This window comes from Mus musculus, chromosome 16 (assembly GCF_000001635.26).
Source record: "Mus musculus strain C57BL/6J chromosome 16, GRCm38.p6 C57BL/6J".
Taxonomy (NCBI): Eukaryota; Metazoa; Chordata; class Mammalia; order Rodentia; family Muridae; genus Mus; species Mus musculus.
Window position 1 is genome coordinate 21,431,950 of NC_000082.6, and position 23,200 is coordinate 21,455,149.

The window sequence follows — 23,200 nt, forward strand, 5'->3', positions numbered from 1 at the left end:
GTGAGACTGTGCTTTGTAATGTGTTAGGGATGCTACACTCAGGAAGTATTAACAATATGACTGTCTAAACAAGACCTGGATAATGACCACACCAGTGGGCATGCCAGTGGGGGTAGGGGAAAGCCCACAAGGCCCCACCCACCCCTAGATAAAGGACTATAGCTAGTTAGTTTGCTCCAGGCGTGAGCCCTGGATAGGTTGTCAGATCCTAAGTAGTCAGTCTTAAACACATGTACATATTAGTAACACTATATGAATTAGTGGGTTGTGTGTGTGTGTGTGTGTGTGTGTGTGTGTGTAATAAAAACAGAGAAGAGGTCAGAAATTCCTGAGTGGGTGTAAGGGACAATGGGACAATTTGAAGGTGGGAAAGGGAAAATTATATAAATATAGTACTCATGTATGGGATTCTAAAAAAGCTTCAGAAGAATAAAGCTCATATTTTGAGAATGTTTGAGTATTATAGTTGCTTGTGCTCAGTGGTACAGATAGTGAAAGACTATAAAGAAGATACTTGTCATGAGTCTGAAGTTTCTGAAGGAAAGCTGTGTGAGCATCAGTGTTGCTGCTGCGCGTGCTCATTGGTAAGGAGCAGTGCGCTGAGTACCTGATCTGTTGCTTTCAGACGTTGCCAGGGAGAGTGCCCTCAGCTATGTTTCTAGGAAACATAGCTTCCTATGTTTGGAATAGCATGTGTTTCAAAGATAGAACATTAGAGTTTGTTTGAAAGAAATTAGTCTGTGTTTGGAAATATTCCAGCTGCGATAGAAGAGTCAGTTTCAATTTGTGAAAAGTCAGTTCTCATAGCTTCACATGTCTCACTTACACTCATTAGCTATTTTTTAATACCTTGATCCAGAGGTTCTCAACCTGTGGTTTGTGACCCCTTTGGGAGTTGAACAACCCTTTCAGAGTCGCCTAAGACCACTAGAAAGCAGACTTATGATTTATAACAGTAGCAAAGTTGTAGTTATGAAGAAGCAACAAAAATAATTTTATATTGGGGGTCACTACAACATGCAACATGAGAAACAGTATTTAAGGATCACAGCATGCAGAACCTATGGGTAAGGAGAGCCAATCACATATACAGTTTTTTTTTTTTCTATAAGTACATGACTAAACTGTGAAAGTTTAGTTTATAAATAAAGCATTCTATGAGAATGCTAATAATATAGAAAAATTATGCTGTAGTAAAAGTTGAGTGAATGTGGCCTGTCTTAGATTCCCTTTTCCCGTGATGCTACGGTATCTCAACAGCTGCATAAGTCAGGAGCTTTTACCATCCCCTTAAAGGAAGTAGCTGGAGGCTTCTCTGTGGTATGGCCACCATCGCCACTCTTATTAGTAAGTAACTTAATAGTTATTTTGAGAGAGGCCCAGCAACATTTTGACAATTGATCTGATAACTAAGATAGGGACTGAGACAAGCAGGAGAAGGGTGGCCGGTCCATACAGCCGGGTGACTGCTGTTCCCACTGGGATGGAGCAGGATCTAGGCTTTCATCATACCAAGAACAACATACGATTTAATACTTAAAAATTTTGGGAATTTTCCATTTATCCTTTTTTTTTAATATATGTATATTTTAATGTAGGAGTACTCTGTCTGCCTGCCAGAAGAGGGCATCTGATCCTTTTATAGATAGTTGTGAACCACCATTAGGTTACTGGGAGTTAAACTCAGGACCTCTGGAAGAGCAGTCAGTTGTTAACAGATGAGCCATCTCATCAGCCTCATTTAACATTTTTAAGTCAAGATTGAATGAAAAGCTGAAAAAGAAAAAAGTGAGACAGTGTTATCTACCGGCTGTAGAAAGGGCGCCATCCTGTGGTAACCTTAGAGAACAACATGAGAACAGCATGATGCTTTGCTTTGTTGTTACTGCCATGGATTATTTCTTTTGTTCACGTTTACAAGACAAAAGCAAGCAGATTGAAAAATTTGGTCTAATTGAAACACAATATAAACACATTCAAAATAAAATTTAAACATGAGCCTTTTTGTTGTTTTTGTTTTTCCAAGACAGGGTTTCTCTGTTGTAGTCCTGGCTGTCCTGGAACTCACTCTGTAGTCCAGGTTAGCCTTGAACTCAGAGAACTGCCTGCCTCTGCCTCTCAAGTGCTGGGATCAAAGGCGTGCACCACCACTGCCCAGCTAACATTAAATGTTTAGTGCTTTTAAAAAATACAGTTTTAATTTTCTAGAAATGAACTTTTTCAGGCTTACCAGTTTATCCTTTTTTAAAAAAATGTATAGTCTTATTTTGAGCTGTGAAATACACAGAAAAATGTATACATTTCTAGGTTACTTGAGTATTTTATTCTTTTCTAAAGATAGCCATGTTTTTCTGTGACTGGTTTTGTGTAATTATTTTATCCTGGGGTCACTGTTGACTCCACCTTGTAAATCAGCTCATGGGTTGGCCAGTGTGCTGTTAAATAACTCAGTGTCTGTCCTGGGCACATACACTCAGCTGCTCAAAGTTGATGACAACCAAGCCAGTCTTTGTGCTTCCTGTTGGGGAGCTGGAGAGCAGCCCTGAGGTCCCAGAAGGGTTAAGTAGAAGCTTTGGCACCAGTTTGCCCTCTGGCTGCAGGTATATAAATCTGCTTGGATGCTGTCTTGGACCCACCATGTTTCATGCCATTGTTACTTGTCTCTTGACTTGGGTGGAGCTTCCAGGCTCATACCTCTCCAGTTCTGAGCTAAAATTTCCCCTCTGTATTCTTGTAGGAACCCTTCAGCCACATCCTACTCTCCACCCCTTTCTTTTTGCCTGCAAACAGATGACCAAGTGGAATCTCATCAAGGGTGTCTCTGAAATGTCCAGCTGAGAAGATGTCTAGGTAACACCTGCCTCCCTACCAAAGAGATCATCGTTTGGATCTCTGCAATCCAAGGCCAAAAGCAAGAAACAGTTGCAAGGGGTTGGTTGAATTCAGCCATCGAAAGCAAATATGGAAACTGAACCAGACCAGGAGCATTTGGACCAGAACCCGTGCGCCAGGACTGTGGAAGAAGAGTTGAGCAAGTCTTTTAATTTAGAAGCTTCCCTTTCAAAATTCTCTTGCCTAGATCTGGATAAGGAGCTGGAGTTCAGAAGTGACCTGGTAAAAGTTTAACTTTCTTCAAGTGGGTGATTGTTGCCAAACTTGGGGTAGTGTGCTTAGTGACCCACACATCATTTTTGCATGCCTGGTTATTGGGAGTGGTACGGTTTTACAAGGTCCCATCAATCTGTTACCGTTTACAGGGCACTCTGGTGTCCTGGAGTTTATACTGGTGATCCACTTTATAGATGAAGACACTGGTGTGCAGCTGTGCGGAATGCCTTCTCTAGGCCACTCAGATGATCGCAGTATTAGAGTTCCTACCTTACACCTCATTTGCTTGCTTTCTTGATTGAATATCAATGGTTTCTGTGACTATGAGAGTATTTAATGACAACTTTTTTTTAAGCTTAGTCATTCTTTACCATGAAATTCTGTGACATGCTTTGGCACGTCAGTTAGGTTTCAAGTTTATAAAGTTAGGAAAGGAGGGTCTGGCATGAGATGTGGTGTTTTGTCATCCTAATAAGGGAGGTTACAGAAGTCCTGCAAATTTCTAGAAAGGTCTAGGTCTGTCAGTCAGGGTGTTCCTGGCCTTGCGTGTCACTGAGCTTGGGGACAGGGATTACTGAGTTGAACCTGTGATCCAATTAGCAGTAAGTTTGCCCTTTGACAGAGGTTCTTAGTCATTTAAATACTTCACCGTTATAAGAGGAAAACCTCATGTGAACTTTAATTTCTTTACTTAGATCGATGACAAGGAGTTTGATATTCCTCAGGTGGATACCCCTCCAACTCTGGAAAGCATTCTTAATGAGGTAAGTCAATGTTACTGCTCACTGCCGGTTTGTGACATTGAGTTTTCATACATTTTGGGTTAGTTGCAGTGTATGTATTTGGATGTGTACTGTCCAGTATGGTAGCCACTAGTTACAGGTGCCAACTTAAAACTTATGTTAAGCCAGGCATGGTGGCACACGCCTTTAATTCCAGCACTCGGGAGGCAGAGGCAGGCGGATTTCTGAATTCGAGGCCAGCCTGGTCTACAGAGTGAGTTCCAGGATAGTCAGGGCTACACAGAAAAACCCTGTCTCAAAAAACCAAAAAAACAAAAACAAAAACAAAAACAAAAAAACCTTATGTTAATCATAGTCCTCTAATACTTCAGTTTCTCAGTTGTACAAGCCCCGTTTCAGGAGCTCAGTAGCCATGTGTGGCTAGTGGCTACTGTAGTGGTCAGCAAAGACTCAGTGTCTTCATCATGGCAGGCAGCTCTGCTGGCCAGCAGTAATCTATGTCTTGTTCATCGTTTGCCCCTTTCCCAGCTGTTCTGTTACCTTTCTGGGTGGGGGGGTGCGGGGTCCATGAGCAAATGTGAGTTCACCTGAGATAAGGTACCAGTGATAGACCAAGAAAAGATTCTATGCAAGTCCAACTTGGCAAGCCAGTAAGTTTATTGGCTTACTTTGAAGAGAATACATGACTCAAATATAGTCAATAAAATTCCCACCCCAGCTTTCATCCATCATGAAAGTTAGTCAGAGTTCTCTAGAGAAACAGAAATTATAGAAATACACACACACATACTATATATATATATATATATATATATATATATATATATGGTATATATACATATATGGTATATAACATACCATACATGTATATATGTGTGTGTGTGTGTGTGTGTGTATATATATATATATATATATATATATATATATAGTATATATATGGTATATATAACATACCATATATATATGCTATGTTAGAATGAAAAATATAGAGAATGAAATTATATAGGTATATTAGAATGGCTGTGTCCAGGTGGTTCAACAGTGGCTGACTACCAACTGAATCCAGTAGATGTTTAGTCTACAAGGCTGGCTGTCTCACCTGGTCTTCAGTATGTCAAACTCTTGAAGAAGAAGTGAAGGGATGGACTTGCCATCAAGAGTCTAAGAACAAGCAGGCAAAGAGTAAGCCTCCTCCTTCCATGTCTTTTTATATAAGCTGCCACCAAGAGGGTGTGGCCAAGACTAAAGTTGGATCATCCCTCCTCAAAAGATCTGGATCAAAAATGGGTCTTCTCACTTCAAATGATTTAGTAGAAAAAAAATAATCCCTCGCAGGGATAAAAATAGTGCTTCTATGGGGCTGGAGAGCCATCTCAGCAGTCAAGAGCACTTGTCGCTCTGCAGAGGACTTGGGTTCAGTTCTCAGTACCTACATGGTGTCCCACACCATCCTTAACTTCATTTCCAAGGAATCGGATGCCCTCTTCATACCTCCTTAGACACTGGGCACACACATGGTGTACATTCATATGTGAGGTCAGAACACTCATATATATATAATAGAAAAATAAATAAATCTAGTTTTTATTTTCATTTTAATAATCTAAAAATAATAAAAAAATTTCTAAGAATGAGACTGTCATCCATCATGCAAGCAGACTGTCCCAGAACAACTTTCTTGTCCCCGAGGTACAGTAAATTCTGCTGTTGATGTCACTCACCAAGAAGGTAATGCAGTTATTGTGAGTGGTAGCGATTTCCAGAGTTGGTGAGATATCAAGTCCTGAGCTTAGGTTGAGCCCAGGGATTGGTGGGTTTTCAAAACCTGGAAGTGAGCTCAGACTTTTTATCCTATAGTTACCACCTTGAGTATAATTTGGTGCCTACTGTATTAGGTCTCTGTGGTAGATGCTGGCATTAAATAGTGCCATATGACAGCCTCTGTCCTTGAGAGACAAATGGGACTTGAAAATGGGCAGGTTTAGGAAGATAGGAGGTAAATAAGAGAAAGAAAAAGTAATAAAATCATTGTGAAGACTGAGAAGTTATTCTCCACCAATGAAATGAGCCAATTCAAGCTGAATTATATATCTAAAGTAAGTATATAAAGGGAAGCTGCCAATCATGGGCGGGTTCACTGGTCCCAAAAGGCCAGGGAAATCTCCATGAGGAGACAGACAGCAGGAAGGGGATAGAGGAAGAGAAAGAGTGTGCGTATTCAAGTAGAGAGAGAATGCAGATGGGGGAAAGACCACAAGGTTTGCATTATATAGGAAAGAGCTTCCAGCCCCTTGGCTGGAAAGTTCAGGGCAGAGGGCAGGGTATTCCAGCCATGCCCTGTAATAGGTAGGGACTGAAGGATGCTGGGAGAACTTGGAGGCCAGGTCCACTTTGGCATGTTAAACATGGACCTCAGCCCCTTGTCCTGGGTCTGAAGACCAACAAAGACTATCAGGAGTCATTAAAGAAAATTATTAACAAACCAAAAAAGGCAGCAGCGTAAATAAGCTCTTTCTCTAGAATATTTACATGTATATATTCTAAAATGTTCATTATATCAACCTGAGGGAGGTTGGCCAAAAATGGACCTAAGGTGTTTTTAAAATGGAAAGATAGTAACTTGTGAGACATTGTGAACTAAAGTCTCAGCACATGAAAGGATGACATTGCCAGGCCTTGAAATCACTGCCTCTTGGGTCCTAAGTTGGAAGTTACATTCTCTAACACAAACTCTTTTCTTCTGGTCCCTTTCTTCCACTAAACTTGTTCTTTGACCTTGCCATGACCTTGTCTCTTGGCCTTTCATAATCTCAGAGTAATGTTGGGTTCACTTCAGTTCTGCTGTTGAGTAGTTAGGAATATCTTGTGAACATCTTGGGGTGTGTGCACAGCACGGTGAACGAATCGTAAATGTGCATCATGGAGGCACCTTATCAACCGAGCAGCCTGCGCAGTAGAGTGCACAGCCTGTCCTTACCTATGAACAACAACCTGTGCACAGCCTGTCCTTACCTATGAACAACAACCTGTGTAGTAGAGTGCGCAGCCTGTCCCAGAAGCTCCTCTTGGGCTTCAGCACCAAGGCCTAGAATAACTGTGACTCCAGCTTCTACCTGCATGGACTGGTTTGCATGCCTAACCTTACATACAGGATAGTGTACTCTTATGTATATATGTGTATGTACATGTATGTGCGAGGCACACATACCTGTATCACTGACTTTTCTCTAATACAGTGTTCTGAGGTTTTGTCATGTCTTACTGTAACAGTTTACCGTTCGCCACGGCTCTTTCTTTATCTGTCTCATCTGTTCATCCTCCTGTTGATAGACGTTCATGTGGTTACAGCTGAGGACAATTCTATCATGTCTTGTGTTCACACAGCTACATTCTCACATTTTTCTTGTGCATGCCCTTTAGAATTGATAAGCAATCATGTGTAACTTGGCTTTTAAGAACACTGCCACAGGCTGTCAAAGTGTTCCTTTAATATGTTTAAGAGAAGTGTACCAGAGGTCTGGTTGCTTATGTGCCTGTTAACTGTTGAATTTGTGTGCCCCTCTTTGGTCTTTTATACTTAATGAAAGGTGCATAGTGATTTTAATTTTAATATCTCTGAAGATTGATGACATTGGATGCCTCGAAGTGGGTTTTGGCCGTTTGAATATCTCGTGGAAAACTTTTTTTCTAAAAGTGATTTGTGGGTGTCTTTGTATCACATGTAACCCACAACGCTTGCCTTCTTTCACTCTACTGCTTTTTACACCACTATTGTTTCCATTTGATACTCAGGAACTATATTATCAGAGTTCAGCTTTCTAACCTTTCCCATTGTGACTCCCATTGTTTGTTTCCTGTGTTTCAGAAAATCTAGCCATTCTGAGGCCATGATGATATTGTCTTGTTTGTTCCAAAATCTGTATTGCTTTCCCTTTTACATTTGGCTCTGTGATTCATCTGGACTTTTTTCTGTGTGTATCAATATGAGGTATGATCTGATACCATTTGCTGGAGAGAATATTCTTGGTTGTGATGTCACCTTTGCTATAGCTCAGAGGATCATTTATTTGAGAGTTGATTTAATTCCTCTGTCTGACTGCTCCAGTGTCACATTCTAAGATTGGAACTTTAGATCTTAAGTCTGGCAGTGTAGCTTAGTGGTAGAACATGTGCCTAGCATGTGAGGCCTTGGATTCATCACACACATACATACAGACACACAGACTCAGATGACACACACACACACACACACACACACACACACACACACATATATATATACACACACCCATAGACTTAGACGACATACAGACAAACACAGAGACGCACATACATGTATATGCACACAGACATAGACATATACATAGATGCACACACAAATACTCAGGTACACACACATATAAACAGACACACACACAGACATGTACACAGACAAACAGACATACACACAGGTAAACACATACACAGACACATACTAAGAAGGCAAGGAGGAAAGACAGGGAAGAGAGGAGCAGAGGAGCAGTCGTCAGGAGTTCAAGGTCCTTCTTAGCTGCTTAAGGGAGCTCAAGGTTAGCCTAGGCTACGTGATACCCGTCTCAAATAAAAAAAAAAAAGTCAGTAATATGGGCCTCGAGAGTTGGTTCAGTCGTTCTGAACACGTGTTGCTCTGCAGAGGACCCAGATTTGGTTACCAGCACCCACATCGTGGCTCACAATTGTCTGTAACTCCAGTTGCCAGGCATCTGATGCTGCGTTCTTTTCTCTGTAGATAATGCATGCACTTGCACAGATCTGCAGATAAAATACTCAGACAAGGGCGCGCTCGCACACACACACACACACACACACACACACACACACACACCATGCTCATAAATCTAAATAAACCACATATCAGTAAATAAACAAAACAAACGTAGGCCTTGATAGCCAGTGGTTGGCGTGTCCCAGCTCTCTTGCCATTGAGAGCGACGTCTAAGTTTTTTATTTTCACCATGCAAGGTTCAGGGCTTCCATCGAGTACACTGTTCAACTTAATAAGAGTGTCTGGGTTTTACACAGTTTGGGGAAAGTCGACATCTCTACTGTGTAGCATTGGCTTCCTCAATCCTTTTATTTCCTTCTCCATTTCTTTCAGTAAGCCTGGCTTTTCTCAGGTGATCTGTTTTATTTAATTATGCGTCCAGGCTACTTAAGAAAATCAAACCAGGCTTTGATTGACTCTCCTGCTTGTGACCTTTACCCTGTAGTTCTTATTTCCAAATCATTTCCTTTTCCTACAGCAATTGTGGCAGTCTCTCTCAGCTCTCAAGTAACTGTCTCCTTGCCAAGTACAAACTCAGTCTTAGCAGACATATGTGTGGTGGAGAATTCTGGAATGTAGTGAAATTATAGACTCCTTTATGTTGATGTTGAAGATAGAGTTCAGAGCCATAACCACATGGCACTTAGCTGTGGTTGTGAAGAAGCTTGCTTAAGTAGGGAGTGTCTGAGTAGCAGGAGAAGGGGGCTACAAATATTCCTGGGGATTAGCAGTTTAGTGGTGAGCTGAGGAGAAGCTAGGAAACATGACCTGAGAGTCCAGGAAGAGGCACATCTGTGGGGAACCAAGGAGAGAGTTTCCAGTAGGGAATGGCCAGTAGAGAGTGCGGCATGGAGGCCGCTGACTAAGGGTGGGCAGCGGCTAGGACCTCGGACTCTCTGCTGGTCAGCTCTGCTGGTCTACCTGGTCTTTAACACTCCCCCTGCCATAGCTTCTCCCTGTCCCCTTCATTCAGCATGTGACCCCATTTATCTTTCTAAAACAGGGTTCCCATCTCGTCTCTGCTCCTTAAAAGTCTTGCTAGACTTCTCACCACCCAGTGTAGATGCCACTCTAGTGAATAATACATGGGTACTGTACATGCCTCGCCTCGTAATAGCTACTGCAGATACAGTGGCAGACAAGGCAGACATAGGCCCTCCAACATGATGGAAAACAACACCTTTTATAGCCTGGACCCCAGCTCCTCTGTCTGACCTTCTTCAGTTTCTGCTCATATATTCCAGTCACTTACGGCAACTTACTTCGCCCCCGTAAAACCCATGCTATGAGATCAAGGTTTCTGTGCATGTGTGTCCCATCCAGAATGCCTTTCTTTCTGTATACCTGTCATGTTTTCATGGCAGACATTTGCAGCCAAGTGACATTTGCTTTCTTCTAATTAGCCAGTGCTTGTTAGTCTCAGTAAAGCATCCCACAGCCTGGAGTTATAAAGGTATTTGCAGCTAACAGTGGTCTGCACGGCTGCTCTGCTGCTTCTGCTGTAAGAGAACTCTTTGGAGTTCATGAACTCTTTAGAGAGTGATCTCTGTGTGGACTCATTCTGGGAGTCCTGCGCCATGCCTCTCTGAATGAGGATGCATACACAGGAAGGGGAGGGAAGAGCAGAAGCAGGCCCTTGGGTGCTGTGGGGAGGCCAGCAGTGCCCGGCTCCCTTTGGTGCAGAGGACTTACAGTCTTAAGTTTATGGCTGTATCTTCTTTTAATGTAGACGGACGATGAAGATGAGTCTTTCGTTCTGGAGGACCCTACCTTGTTAAACGTTGACACCATCGACTCTCACTCTTACGATACCTCATCTGTGGCGAGCTCAGACAGCGGCGACAGGGCCAACCTAAAGAGGTGAGTATTCTTGTAAATCATACTTAACGCATGGCTAAAGTATGGTTACTTACAGTCACTAGCTTTATGGTACAGTCTAATATGACTTTTAAAGCCAGCGTCTTCATGATGCAGTATAGTTTCATTATTTAAAGTAACTGTCTTCATGCTACAGTGTAATTAATCAGCTGTTGGAGGGGGCATAGCCTAGTTGGGGCACACTCTTCAGAGCTTGGCTGCCTGGCAGACCATGTTCGCTGAACTCCCCCACATCCACTCTCCAAGGTCAGCTCCAGAATTCTTCATTTCCTTGGAGCAGTTTCAGAGGAGACTCTCAGAGATGATTAAAAGTCAGGGGAAAAGGCTTCGAACTCTAAATAACTTCAGTTTGGGCTGTTTTCACGTTCCAGATTCTTGTGAGAACCTGAAGTGTTCTTTCGTGAGAGGCGTGGAGGAAGCGCAGCGTGACCCGCTTTATTGAATCCACGTGTGGCTGGACTGCTGCCCACGTGCTCGGCGCTCCTCCTCGTAGATTCCTCTTGTGTCAGGGCTGTATTCCTGAGGCTGCCATCTTGGACAGGGATCCTTGTAGGGGTGCCCACCTCCTCATTATAGCTTAGTGCTTTGCGAACAGACTGATGTCTTTGATGGCCTGAATTCCCTGTTTAAAAGCCATGGTGTTCTCTTCTGACCTTTTGATATTGTCACAGGTTCTCACTTTGAGAACCATGCAACTTAGGTGAAAAAAAGGTCACACCCACATAATCTCGTCAGGGCTTGAACAGCCTCCTGATTTTGTGTGAACTGTGTTGGTGGTGCTCCTGGGCAGGAGTTGGACGTGACTGGAACTTGATAGCCAGAAGTCCTGGGTGGTATCAGTCCTGGCACCGTTAGCACTTGGAGCCTGTCTATGCCTGTTTGTGGTCGTTTCCCCACACTGTGTCCTGACATCCTCATCCATCTGGGACTGGACAGCTCTTTCCTGGTAGCTGTGCCTCATAGCTTCCAATAAGCAGGATACATTCTCCATTTGCATGGCATTCACAGTTCTGTGCTCTCGTCTTTATGAGCTGTCTATCAGCTCCTGCTAGGCTAAGGGATCCTAGTAGGGCGGCCTCTGACTTCTCATTCTTGGATCAGCAGAGCACACTTTTACTCTGAATGGGAACACCCCATTAATGTGTGGTAAAAGTTTAAGGATCCCTTTAGGATGGCGGAGGGAAAGGAGCCATAAGCAGGAGCAACAGAGCGAGTGACAAGTGTGGGTGAGGGCGTTGGGAAGGTGTTCCAAGTTGTCACAGTTAGGGGGAGGAAGGAGGACAGAGGCCCTGAGGCAAGCAGGTGATGCAGACTCAGCAGCAGGAGGACTGCCTGATTCTGTCAGGTGGGCAGTGGGAGACCAATGTTAGTTCACTCTCTTTCTTGCCTGAGCCTCAAGGTGGGTCAGAGCACACCGGAATGCCGTTCTTTTAGGCTTTTATACATCTTTTAATATCAGTTAACAGTAATAACTACATAATGATTAATAATTAATCACAGCAACACAGTGTTCCTTTCTACTTTTTAAATGTATTTTCTTCTTTCAGAGCTGTGGGACCCTGCCTTTTCAGCCCTTCGATCTGTTAAATGTTTCTCTCTATCTTAGGAAGAAGAAGTTGCCGGACTCTTTCTCGCTGCATGGGTCGGTTATGCGACATTCACTTCTAAAGGGGATATCTGCACAGATCGTGTCCGCAGCCGTGAGTGTCCGTTCTTCCCACAGCCTGACCTGTGGGGGTGCAGTAGGATGAGCACTGACCAGGCTCTGCTCTTCTCCTGCCTCGAAGTTTAGGAAGAATACATACAGTGTTTGGCTTGTATGGCTTTTCTGATTACTTTTGACTTGTAAGACATGGCCATACATCTTGATAGAGGAATTAGTGTAGCCGTGAGAATAAAGGTTGCGAGCATTTCAGTGTGCCCAAGTGAAGCCCGGTGGCAAGCCGGGAAGACGCCGTCGATTGGGATCTCTTTTTTTTTTTTTTCCCCCAGAGCTGAGGACTGAACCCAGGGCCTTGTGCTTGCTAGGCAAACGCTCTACCACTGAGCTAAATCCCCAACCCCAGGATTGGGATCTCTTATAACCAAGTGCTGCTGTGAAGGGAGGTCGGGTGGGTGAGCGCCGTTGTACGATGGCTGCAGCGGCATGGTTGTGGCCTCCTCTGCAAATGCTTTAGAATACTGGGACAGTACATGGAAGTGGCTAGCAACACTGAGTCACTGGGCACTCTGCACGCTCCCCTCTGACCTCACAGCCCGAGCCTAAGTCCGTTTTCTGAGTTCAGCAGTCCTGTGCATGATATGGAAGGCAGTATAAAGAGATGAGGACAGCAGGGACTTCCATGTTGTTTGTGTTGTTTCCATGGAGTTTAGTTAATAGTTCATATATTTAAGTTGGAACAGGGTGAGACAGTAGGAGTCATGACGTGTGCTTGTGTTTTAGTTTTCAGTTCTGTCAGAGAACTCACTTCTGCAGGTAGTTCCCTTCTGATGTTCGTCCTGGGCAGCAGCGAGGGTGTCCTGAGCCCGCTGATGCACATAGCCTCAGACATGATGTTACATAGAGATAGTCACGTTGTGGAGACTGGGCAGTGCCCTTCCTCTGTTAGGCGGAGAGGAACTCATGCTTGCCAGAATGGAAACCACCTGTTGAGGATCATGTTTCCATGACATTTTCTGAATTTAATCCTTATGTAGGTGATGAAAGTCATTCCTTTCAAAAATCAAGACAAACCAGGGCAGTCATTTGACCCACCTGTGCAGTTTAAAAAATATTTTGAGTAGTGGAGACTGAGCTAGAACTCAGACACTGAGCGCTGATTAGTTAAGCCTGTTGTTTAGAAGGGGTTTCCCTGCGCCTTGAGGAGGAGGAGGCAGTTCTGATAAACCCCAGAGTGTCAGCACTCTGTTCTCTCCACATAGCTCTGGCTAGCTGCTTTGACAAGCTCACATAGCGCTGCTCTTCCTGCGCCTCCGGGCTTGCTTCTCTGACCTCGGATTAGCAGCTCTTGGTGAAGTTGCATGCTTTTCTGTGATGGCTGGCTTATTAACATGTAAAGCTGGTTCTCTGTGGGGTACTTTCCCTGGATGGTTGCTCAGTTGTGGCTTTAGCCCTGTGCAGCGATTCTATCAGGTGGAGTCCATGGATGAAAAACACTTTGGAAACATGATATTTTTGAGTCTTACTGTTTAGTTTTGGGACCCGTCTCAAAGTAATGTGACATATGACTATATTTAAAATACATTGGAATTACATTGTTAAGGAATATACCATTTTAAGGATGAACCTAAGTAAGGTACTATACATGCCTCAGCACAATGTTTTATTATTGTTTAAAAACATGCCCACTGTGCCAGACTCTCGTGGGGTGACTACTAAAATGCAGGTTTTTGGATCACCTTCTGACTCGAGCCATTAGTGGAAGAGCACTGGGACCTGCATTCTCAGTAATATCCCAGCAGGGTCAGGGTGGCTTTCAAGAAGCACTGCCCTAGGTGCTGCAGCACTGTCACTAATTGCATAATTTAATTATGAATTTTGTCCTTCCCTTCCTCTCCTCCATCTCCCCCTCCCTCACCCCCACTAGCTGTGCCTTAGCTCACTGCTCAGCCACCTTACCTGTGCCTTAGCTCAGTGCTCAGCCACCCCACCTCTGCTTTAGCTCACTGCCCTGCCAGGCCACTTGACTTTCCCATTTTTGTCTTTCCCATTCATCTCGATTTCGAGAGTGTTTTTATTTTTTAGTTAGCATAGAAGATTGAAGGTTTCCTTATGGCACTTTGATAACATTTACTTTTGGTCTACCCATCCATCCCCTACACCCTTCTCCTTTATTTTCCTGCTCCACCCCAGGAGAATTCCAATTTAGTGTTGAAATGATTCCCACATCTGTCCTTTATATCTTTTGAAGTCAGATGGCTTCTGCATTCAGTTGAATGTGGTTCATGCTTTTCATCTGAGCTCTCTCATCCCTGCTTTTCTCCATGCAGGACAGAATACAAATCGTGCATGAGATATTTATATCAGGCCGTGGGTCAGCTCTGGACGTTGGGTGAAGGTGCTGCCCCAGTGCAGTGTCACCCAAGCTGTGATGATTACCTCAGGCTATGTAAGCCTCAGATGGACACCTGTGTAGCGTTCTTTGCACCTAATACAGTCCACAGGACGCGTGTTAGGATTGATAGAGCAGGACTTGTTAGTTTTCTGAATGCATGGAGATTACTATCAGACAGCTGGTGGCTTTTGTGTTGTTGTGGTCACTGGGGAGGTGCTGACGTGGTACTTCATGTTTGGCCTCACCATGTCTGACAATGGACTCGTTGTTCCCCATGGATGGTGGGCTTCATTTCAATGGTGGAGTTAATCTGCTGGAGGGAAGCCTCCTCCTAAGACATGGGGTGCCTGCAGCACGTTCCCCTTTTCTGAAAATTTTGATTCTGCTCTTTTAGTCCTGTAGACTCTAGTCTGTTCACATTATGGGAAACAGGCCTCCTTCTTCTCTTTATTCACTTTATTTCTTTATTTTTTATTAGAAATACTGTATTTCTAATTAGTACCCAGAGTTTCTGTTACAGTTAGTTAAATACAACCGTCTGCTTTCCCACTTGTTGATTGCTGTCCATAGCTTTGGAATAGAGCTGACTGGAGGGGCAGGCCAAGGGCGCACTTCTCACCTAAGTTGTTCAGTCAGAGTGTGCACAAAGAGAGACTGCATGCTTACTTTCAATGCTGTTATCTTTTTCAAATTCTTCTTTTTTAAAATCTCATTTAGGACAAAGTAGATGCTGGCTTGCCTACAGCAATTGTAAGTATACCTTTTAACCCTTAAGGTAAGATTTTTAATTTCACTGAGCTCTCAGGTTTATTCTTAAACTATTCAGTGCTATTACAATAAATTCTTAAGCTATGTGGTTAGTAGTCGCGTTTAAAGCTTGGTCATGTTGGATTTTGGCTTCTCTACTTTATTGTTTAGCTCTTAGGTTTGCTTGAGAGCAGGTAATGTAGCAATAGACCTTTTCAGCATTAGCTCGCCTGTGAGCTGCGTCCCTTGTTCTGTAAGGACTGGACTAGCATGAGTGAGCTCACTCTGCAATTCACACTCCACAGCTATGGACCCCAGGGCCAGGCCTGCACAGAGTGTCAGGAGTGGCTGGGGCAAGCTAAAGGAGCCTCGGAAGTGCATTAAGGACCTGTCTTCTGGTTCTCTTCAGCTGCCTCCATGGCTTTCCCATTAGTCACCGCTGAAGAAGTGGGCTCAAGTGGAACATTCTGGTGTCCCTGGCCCGCTGGTGATAAACTGGAGAAAAGTCTTCTCATCCCCCACATTGCAAGAGGCCCTGTGTGGCAATATAAGCACCTCTTTAGTGGGCTGCCGGGGAGGGGTGGTTTTTCTTTTTTAATTTTAAAGTTGCTTTAACAGTGGTTCTCAACCTTCCCTGAGTGCAACCTCTTAATACAGTTGCTCATGTTGTGGTGACCCCCAGTCATAAACTTATTTTTGTTACTACTCCATAACTGTAATTTTGCTACTGTTATGAATTGTAACATAAATATCTGTGTTTTCTGATGGTCTTAGGGGACCCCTTTGAAAGGGTCATTTGACACCCCCCCCAAAGGAGTTGTGATTCATAGGTTGAGAACTGAAGATTTAAAGGCAGCCAAATGACTAGCTTATATATAATATTGAATATATGGTATTTTAATAACACTTCTCTTAAACTTAGATGAATTCTTAGAAGTGACCGTGCCCTAGGTGATTTCTCGCTTTGCTCCCTGGGTGTTGTGGCTTATTTCGGCGGCTGGCACATCAGCTGGAGCCTGGAGGAAAGCCGAGTCAGCACTGATTGCTCTCCCTTCCCTTTCCAGGCCGTGTCCAGTCTGATAGCGGTGGGAACGTCTCACGGACTGGCTTTAATATTTGGTAATTTTCTAACTACTTTCTTATTTTGAATATTAAGATTCCTTTTGGGTTTTATAATGTCCTTTAATTGCATTTTATACGGTAAACTTGATTTTCATGGATGCAACAGGGAAAACATGAAGAAGCATGAGTTGGTATTTTTAAGTTAGAAATGACTGCTGGTGGCTTCCTTCAGCTACACACTGCACGTCTCTCCTCCCTTATGAATATTGAGGTGTGTATGCCAGCACAGCTGCTGGCGTTCTCTGCACCTACGCAGAGGAATGATGTTGGAAAGAGCCTTGGCTTGTCAGCATGTCTCCCTCCGGCTGGTGGTGATAATAATTTTTTTATTCTAAGTCAGATTCCAGTCATGGGTGCTCAAAACAGTCTTCAGGGAAGTGGGTTCCCCAGGTTTCTGAGTCATTTCCATTGTAAATCTTTCTAAACTGAAAAAAAAATGTTACCCTGTAATTAGCTTGTTTTCTAAGTTAAGAGAGCACGGATAGCCCATTGCACAGTAGAAACTGTGGCATTCCATCATTTTCCTCTGAGCCTAATCAGTTTCATTAGTCCCTTGCCTTTGAATTCAGTATACAAGCAGACTGTTTTGATCTATTTAAACATTTAAAATCCATCAGATAATATGCTTGGCTCTTTGTGTGTGTGAGTGTTCTCCTCTGGGTCTCAAGATGTGTACTTCTTTTTTAAGTGGGAAAATAGCAAGAACTGCTCAGTAAGGGCTATGCAAGGGTGCTTTACTAACAGAGCCATAGTTTGATTTCTGTGGAGTCTTAGATTTTTACCATACATGCGAATAACTAGTTATTTTCCATTGTTACTGAACAATTTGACTTTCCATTTATAAATTTTCCATTATTCCAAAAGCTTTATTTAACATTTAATTGTAATACCTATTCTTTTCAAATGTGGTTGATTTAAATAATTGTTTTATTTCTTGAAAAGCAGAAGATTAGAAACCCAAGTGTAATTTCCTTGAGAGAATTTTAGAATTGAATCTTTAAATGGTAGCTCTTTCTTTATAATTGATATGTATCTATAGTAGAAAATGTACAAAAGTGTAGGTGTGCACAAGTTGGAAAATATAAAATGTCAAATTCTAATATCTAGGGGTAATCTATATAGCACTTCTGATAGCCATTCAGCCTTTATCCCATATATGTATATAGGTGTGTGCATACTCCCTAGTGAGACCATGATAATTAGAGCCTGCTTTCGTAACAGCAGTTCCTTCCCTGCATTTCTATATTTGCATCTTCTTTGTTCATTTGAGATGTCTCACTGTGTAGCTTAGGCTTGCCCAGAACTTGCTATATGGCCTGGACGGGCCACAGACTCAAGGTGGCCATCTTGCCTTAGCCTCCCAGTGTTGAGAGCACGGGCCTGGAACATTGTTTTAATGGACACACAACATCCTTTCAAATGGATTCATAGCTCAAGAAAGCCACTTAAGCTGTTTCTAAACAGTAGTGTCACGTGCAGCTGTGTTTCTGTACTTTTTGCATATGATCACTTTTAAAAAAGTTCCTGCAAGTGGTCTGGGACATGAGCATTAAAGATACTTCATGTTCTTGCCTTATTGCCTTCCAGAAAACTCTATGAGCATGGTCTCCGGTAGGTGGGAGGGCCTTGTTTCCTTCAGGGTTATAATTTATTAGATCATTAGACTCCGGGGTAGGCTCTCACGGTCTTGTTGCAGTGCTCTAACGTCAAGTGCAGGAAGTGATTGAGGCCAGGGCTAAGGGATGTGCACAGGATTATGATACTGCTTCCTAGATCCAGCGTTTTAAGCAGTTCTTTTTCCTGAAAGAAAAGAGGCAGAACTGTAAGAAATGAAAAAGGACTGAAGATGACGGCAGGCAGAGCATACTCGCGTGCTTATCTGCCAGGGGATGTATGTTGATGTTTTCCTTTCCCTTCAGTAGTGGTCAGTTTTCCTCAGCTCGGCACTAATCCAGAGGTCAGAAGAGTGCCTGCTTACCGTCTCCGGGCGGTGCTTATTGCAGACAAGTCTGCTAACACGAAAGAGTGCATGCTATGATGCTGTCTCTCATTGCCTTGCACCTGCCTGCTGTTTGTCTAAACTCCTCAGGGTTTCTTTCTGTAGATGTGGTGAAATTGTCTTTTCTTATGGCTTCACATGGAAGACAGTATGCCAGAGTGGACGGACGTTCTGTGGGAGAACAACAGTACTCTGGTTTTGCATTGAATTTTAACAGTACAGCTAATACATTTCACTGGTTGTTTGTAAGAGACAAATGTTTGGACATTGCTTTCAAACAGATGCATTCAAATATGCTAAAAAGCTCAGAAACAAATGGCAGACACTACAAAGTGTCTAGACTAGCCATCGGGCTTGGTTGCCGGGTGGTGTTGGCACATAGAGGCAGAGGCAGGCAGGTCTCTGAGTTGGAGACCAACACAGTCAGCAGAGCGAGTTCCAGGACAGCCAGGGCCACACAGAGAAACCCTGCCTTTGTTTATCACAGAAGAATCCTAACAGCAAGACTGACTTTGATCACCACTAGGGTCTCTGTGGAACAGGTCCGAGCCATGAAGACAGTGACCCCCATGTCTGAAAGGCCTGCGCAGTTACAGCGGGTGGCACTTGGTGTGTCTTGTGCATTTCTCACCTACGTAGGGCTTCCTCCTCCGTTTCCATTCGTCCCTGGTGTGCACTGGTGATGTGTCTGTGACTTGTTTTGTTTGTGTTTAACGGGATCATGCCTTTGCTTACCTGCTCTAATTTGAATGTTGCATGTTTTCTCTTTCCCCAGAGCCAATCCCTGATTGTTACCACAAACATTAGGAACACCTCTTAAGCAAAGTCAGTGTCTGCCACTCGTGCAGACACACAAAGCTCACCACTCACCTGCATTTCTCTCTGAACTTTTGAACTGATTTCTTGCCTTTTCTCCCTCTCTTTTGATCTTTTCTCCATGGATTCAAAAGGAAAAGGTATAGTAAATTTGGTATGCATGAACAGTTCCTTTTCTTTTGAGCTTTTTAATGTTGAAAGCAAGTATTGTCAATTACACTTAAGCCTTCTTAGAAAAGAAAAATAAATCGCTACTTAAAAATTGGTTAAAATAGGCATTGTGAAAAATTAAAAAATATATGCATATTTTAAATGCTTTATTTTAGCTAAAAATATGGGATTCCTTTAGGTAGCTGTCAGAATGTTCTGTTTCCTCTGGTCTTTTCAGTTCTGAGCCTTTTCTTGAAGCTTGTGCTGTCCAGTGGAGGTCTGCAGTAATGTTATTTTTGTCATAAACTTTATCAGTAATGAGCCACTCAGGATTTAAGCACCTCTCAGTTAATGCATGAGTACAGGATTCTGTTCTAACACAACGTTGCTTCAGTCTTTAATGTAATGTTATCTTGTTGCTATCCAGTTTCTTGACACTTTTGTGAAGTAACTGGCCTTTTCCAGGCGTTTCTGAAACACCTGTTCTGTGCTCAGGGCAGCCTCGGCTCTTCTGTTTGTACTCTGGTCCGTGAGTTCATGGGCTGCTTGTGTTTTTAAGGTACACTGGCATCACAGTGGCATGCATGGCTGGGAATGAACACTGGCTCTTCTGTAGACGCAGCATTCCTGAAGGTAGCCAGGTAGCCATGGGCTTCAGTGAGCCTGGTTAGAGAGCTTCACAGGAGGAATAAGGATTTGGCTGTATGAGCTCTGAGTTAAAGTGCGTCTGCTACTTTACATCGGGGTGACAAGTGGTTTATAACGAGGTCTCCTGTTTTACTTTCTCTTGGGCCTAGAGCTCATTACAGTGTGAATGAATAAAGGATAAGAAAATAGCACTTGAGAGTAGTGACTCCTGACAGGGTAGACTTCCCTGCTTACCAGTACATTTGACTCCTTGTCACTAGTTCCTTTTCTCATTGTCTGTGAGACTAATTTAAACATTAGTTTGAAGATGCAGAGGACTGGGTTCATTTTAGTATATGGAAAGAAAAATTCCTGAAGTATGTCCCCCTTTCGATTTTAAGCTATTGTGGCTTTTCCTTGCTCTTTTTCCTGTTACAGCTAAGACTAGCATGAGGTCAAGGCTAAGCCAAGTGTGCTTCGAGCGTTAGCCAAGTGCCTGGTGTCAGGAGTGCTGCAGATTTTGAGTCTTTGGGATTTTGGAATATTTGTATAGACATCACAGGCTGAACAGCCCTACTTTAAAACTCTAAAATTCAGAATGCTCCAAAATCAAGTGTTGGGAAGTCAGTCTGGTGCTCAGAACGGGTTGGGTTTCCGAGCACTTCAGGCTTCGGTGTTTGGATTAGGGATGCTCCTCTGGTGCTGATGAAAGCCACGTGTAATTCATTGTGCTGCCAAAGAGCCTTTGTTTGTTTTCTTGTTTTTTGCTTTGAGACAAAGTATCACTTTGTATTTCTGGTTGCCCTGGGACTTGCTAGTAGAACAAGTTGGCCTTGAATTTGCCTCAGTTTTGCCTGTGCAGCCCGTGTTGGGATTATAGGCATGGTTCACCACGCCCAGCTACTGTGCCTTTTGTGATTCTGGACTTAGAGTCCTCTTAAATTAATTTGTGAGCTATATTATTACTTCTGATAATAGCTCCTGCATTTGTGTCACGTGATAATTATCAGATTGTCATGTCAAACTTCAAACTGTGTGTGTGTGGGGGGGCGGGGTGATAGTCACCTGCTGATAACATCAGCATTGTTTTAGAATGCAAAATTGACAGTGTTAACCAGACGTAGCGTATAGTTCTTCATAAAGTAGATGTACTATGAGTTTAGTATATTCTTAGTGCTCTGCTAGAAGGAGGCGGCTTCAGGACGCAGGGGGGCGTAGAGCTTTCCCGGGCTGTGCTCACCCCAAATCTTCCTTCTTCTGTGGTCACACTTTCATTCCTTCACTGTGACTGCAAGCTGTCACTGTCTTAACCAGGCTGTATGTGATTCCAGCCCACCACTCCCCCCCGTGGGCAGATTCATCTGGAGTGCAGAATGTTTAGCCCCTGGGATTGCAGAGAACCCCGACCTTCTTCCCATGGAACAGCTACTTCTGGAGTTAGACACATAGCAAGCTATCGTACCATAACAATAGGATGTATAGATAAAAAAATAAAAATTGAAAGATAGCTTTATGGAGTCAAAGTAAATTATATTTTATATGTAGTTTGTCTCCTGTCACTGTCTTTGTTACCTTAAAAGTATTGTGTATAAATATAACCTTAGATTAGTTTTCATGGTAAAGCCAGTCATATTTGAGGGGCACTGAAGTGGTCGTTTGTGTAAATTATTTGACTTTAATAGACTGTCCTCTCCATGAAGCCGTAGATGAAGGTGGGAGGCTATGAGAGCTAGGGAGCATCCTGAAATTGCTCCCGTGTACAGCAGCAGTGCCTGTAGCCCGTTAGCAGAGGGGAAACTGACATCCAGGGTTCACAGGCTTGCTGCCTTATCATGGACAGCATAGAAACAAGACGAAAACATGGAAATAAACAAGTCTTTTCACTGACATGGACTGTAGCATAGAAAGTTAGCATATACTTCAGGAGTGACAAAGGCTGGCAATTTAGTTTCTTTCCTCCCCTAACTAGTTTTTATTATGTGAGAGCTGTAGGTAGGGAAGCATAGGCATTTATGGCTTCTATTTCGACAGGGTGTCGTGTAGCCCTGATTAGCTCTGAACATGTTATGCAGGCCAGGACCGTCTCGACTTCCTGATCCTCTCCACTCTGCTTCTGAGTGCTGGGGTCATAGGTGTGCACCATCACACCCGGCCATGGATAGGTCTTTACTGTGCGAGCTGCATATGCCTCCCCCTTCCTCTTTTTTCCATTGCCAGTCTTGTAGTTTCCTTTATTCTTAAGTTGTATACTATCTATTTGATTGGCTTTCACAGTTTTCTGGTTCTCTGCCATGTAAGAACACTTAACTGAGGTTTGTGAGATCCAAAGCAACAACAAATCTGTTGGTGCTTGGGAACTGTAGGGCTTGAATCCCAAAGCAGGACTGCAGAGAGCCTCGGCTGTGCTATTTGGACACTACTCTGCCTGGAAGGTGGGCAGCCCAGACTTGGGGACTTGTGTGTTAGAATGAGATTTCAGTATCAGTTCTGTGCCCTCTTACTTTTAGCCCATGTCTTGCCTGTACAAATTAGTAGTACACATAAACTACCCCTGCCCAGTCACGGTCAGCCGTGACTCCTGGTGTGTGAACAACCTGAGCTGTAGGCAGTTTCAGTAGAGAAAAAAAGAATAAAAGAAAAAAATATATCATGTCCTAGTTGGAGGTAAGAAACTGTAGAAAAGGTTTTAATAATTAGGGTTAATTTATTATATAATCCTGGATATGAAATACAGATAGGACTTTTAAAATATATCAGACCTTGTATATTTATAGGTTTATTGTTTCTGAATATTTACCTTGGGAGTTTAATAACTTAGAAAATGTTGAGTGTTTTCTGTGCCAGATGTGGGACAGCCATCAATCACTTTAGGCCTTCCCGAGCGCCATTACAGCCACAAAAATTATCTGAGTAGTGTAATTTTGGATGGGGCTAGAAGAGGGTGTCAGATCTCTGGGACTGGAGTTATCAGTGGACAGTTGTGAGCCATCCTGTGGGTGCTGGGAACCACATCTGGCTCCTCTGTAAGAGCATTAGCTATCCTTCTAGCTCCCATTGAATTGTTTTGTTGCTTTCAAGGAGGTATAATTCATGAGCACTATACAAAATGAGCACTGCCTAGGAGAGGACCTACAGTAATTGCATTTAATTA

At 43.2% G+C, this 23,200-nt stretch overlaps 1 protein-coding gene across 6 annotated transcripts in view; it reads left to right on the plus strand.

Moving 5' to 3' along the window:
• The window catches only part of Vps8 (VPS8 CORVET complex subunit), a 221,564-nt gene that overhangs the window by 8,832 nt on the left and 189,532 nt on the right, over nucleotides 1–23,200 (plus strand). For 3 of the 6 annotated variants that reach the window (NM_001081366.1, XM_006521956.3, XM_006521954.3), the window contains exons 2-8: nucleotides 2,738–3,114; nucleotides 3,804–3,872; nucleotides 10,385–10,515; nucleotides 12,140–12,233; nucleotides 15,306–15,338; nucleotides 16,400–16,454; nucleotides 19,407–19,412. In NM_001081366.1, coding sequence (NP_001074835.1) covers nucleotides 2,962–3,114; nucleotides 3,804–3,872; nucleotides 10,385–10,515; nucleotides 12,140–12,233; nucleotides 15,306–15,338; nucleotides 16,400–16,454; nucleotides 19,407–19,412 — 541 coding nt within the window. In that variant the 5' untranslated portion in view covers nucleotides 2,738–2,961. The remainder of the gene's footprint in view (nucleotides 1–2,737; nucleotides 3,115–3,803; nucleotides 3,873–10,384; nucleotides 10,516–12,139; nucleotides 12,234–15,305; nucleotides 15,339–16,399; nucleotides 16,455–19,406; nucleotides 19,413–23,200) is intronic. The other 3 variants (NM_001285894.1, XM_006521955.4, NM_001285893.1) reach the window with 2 other exon arrangements.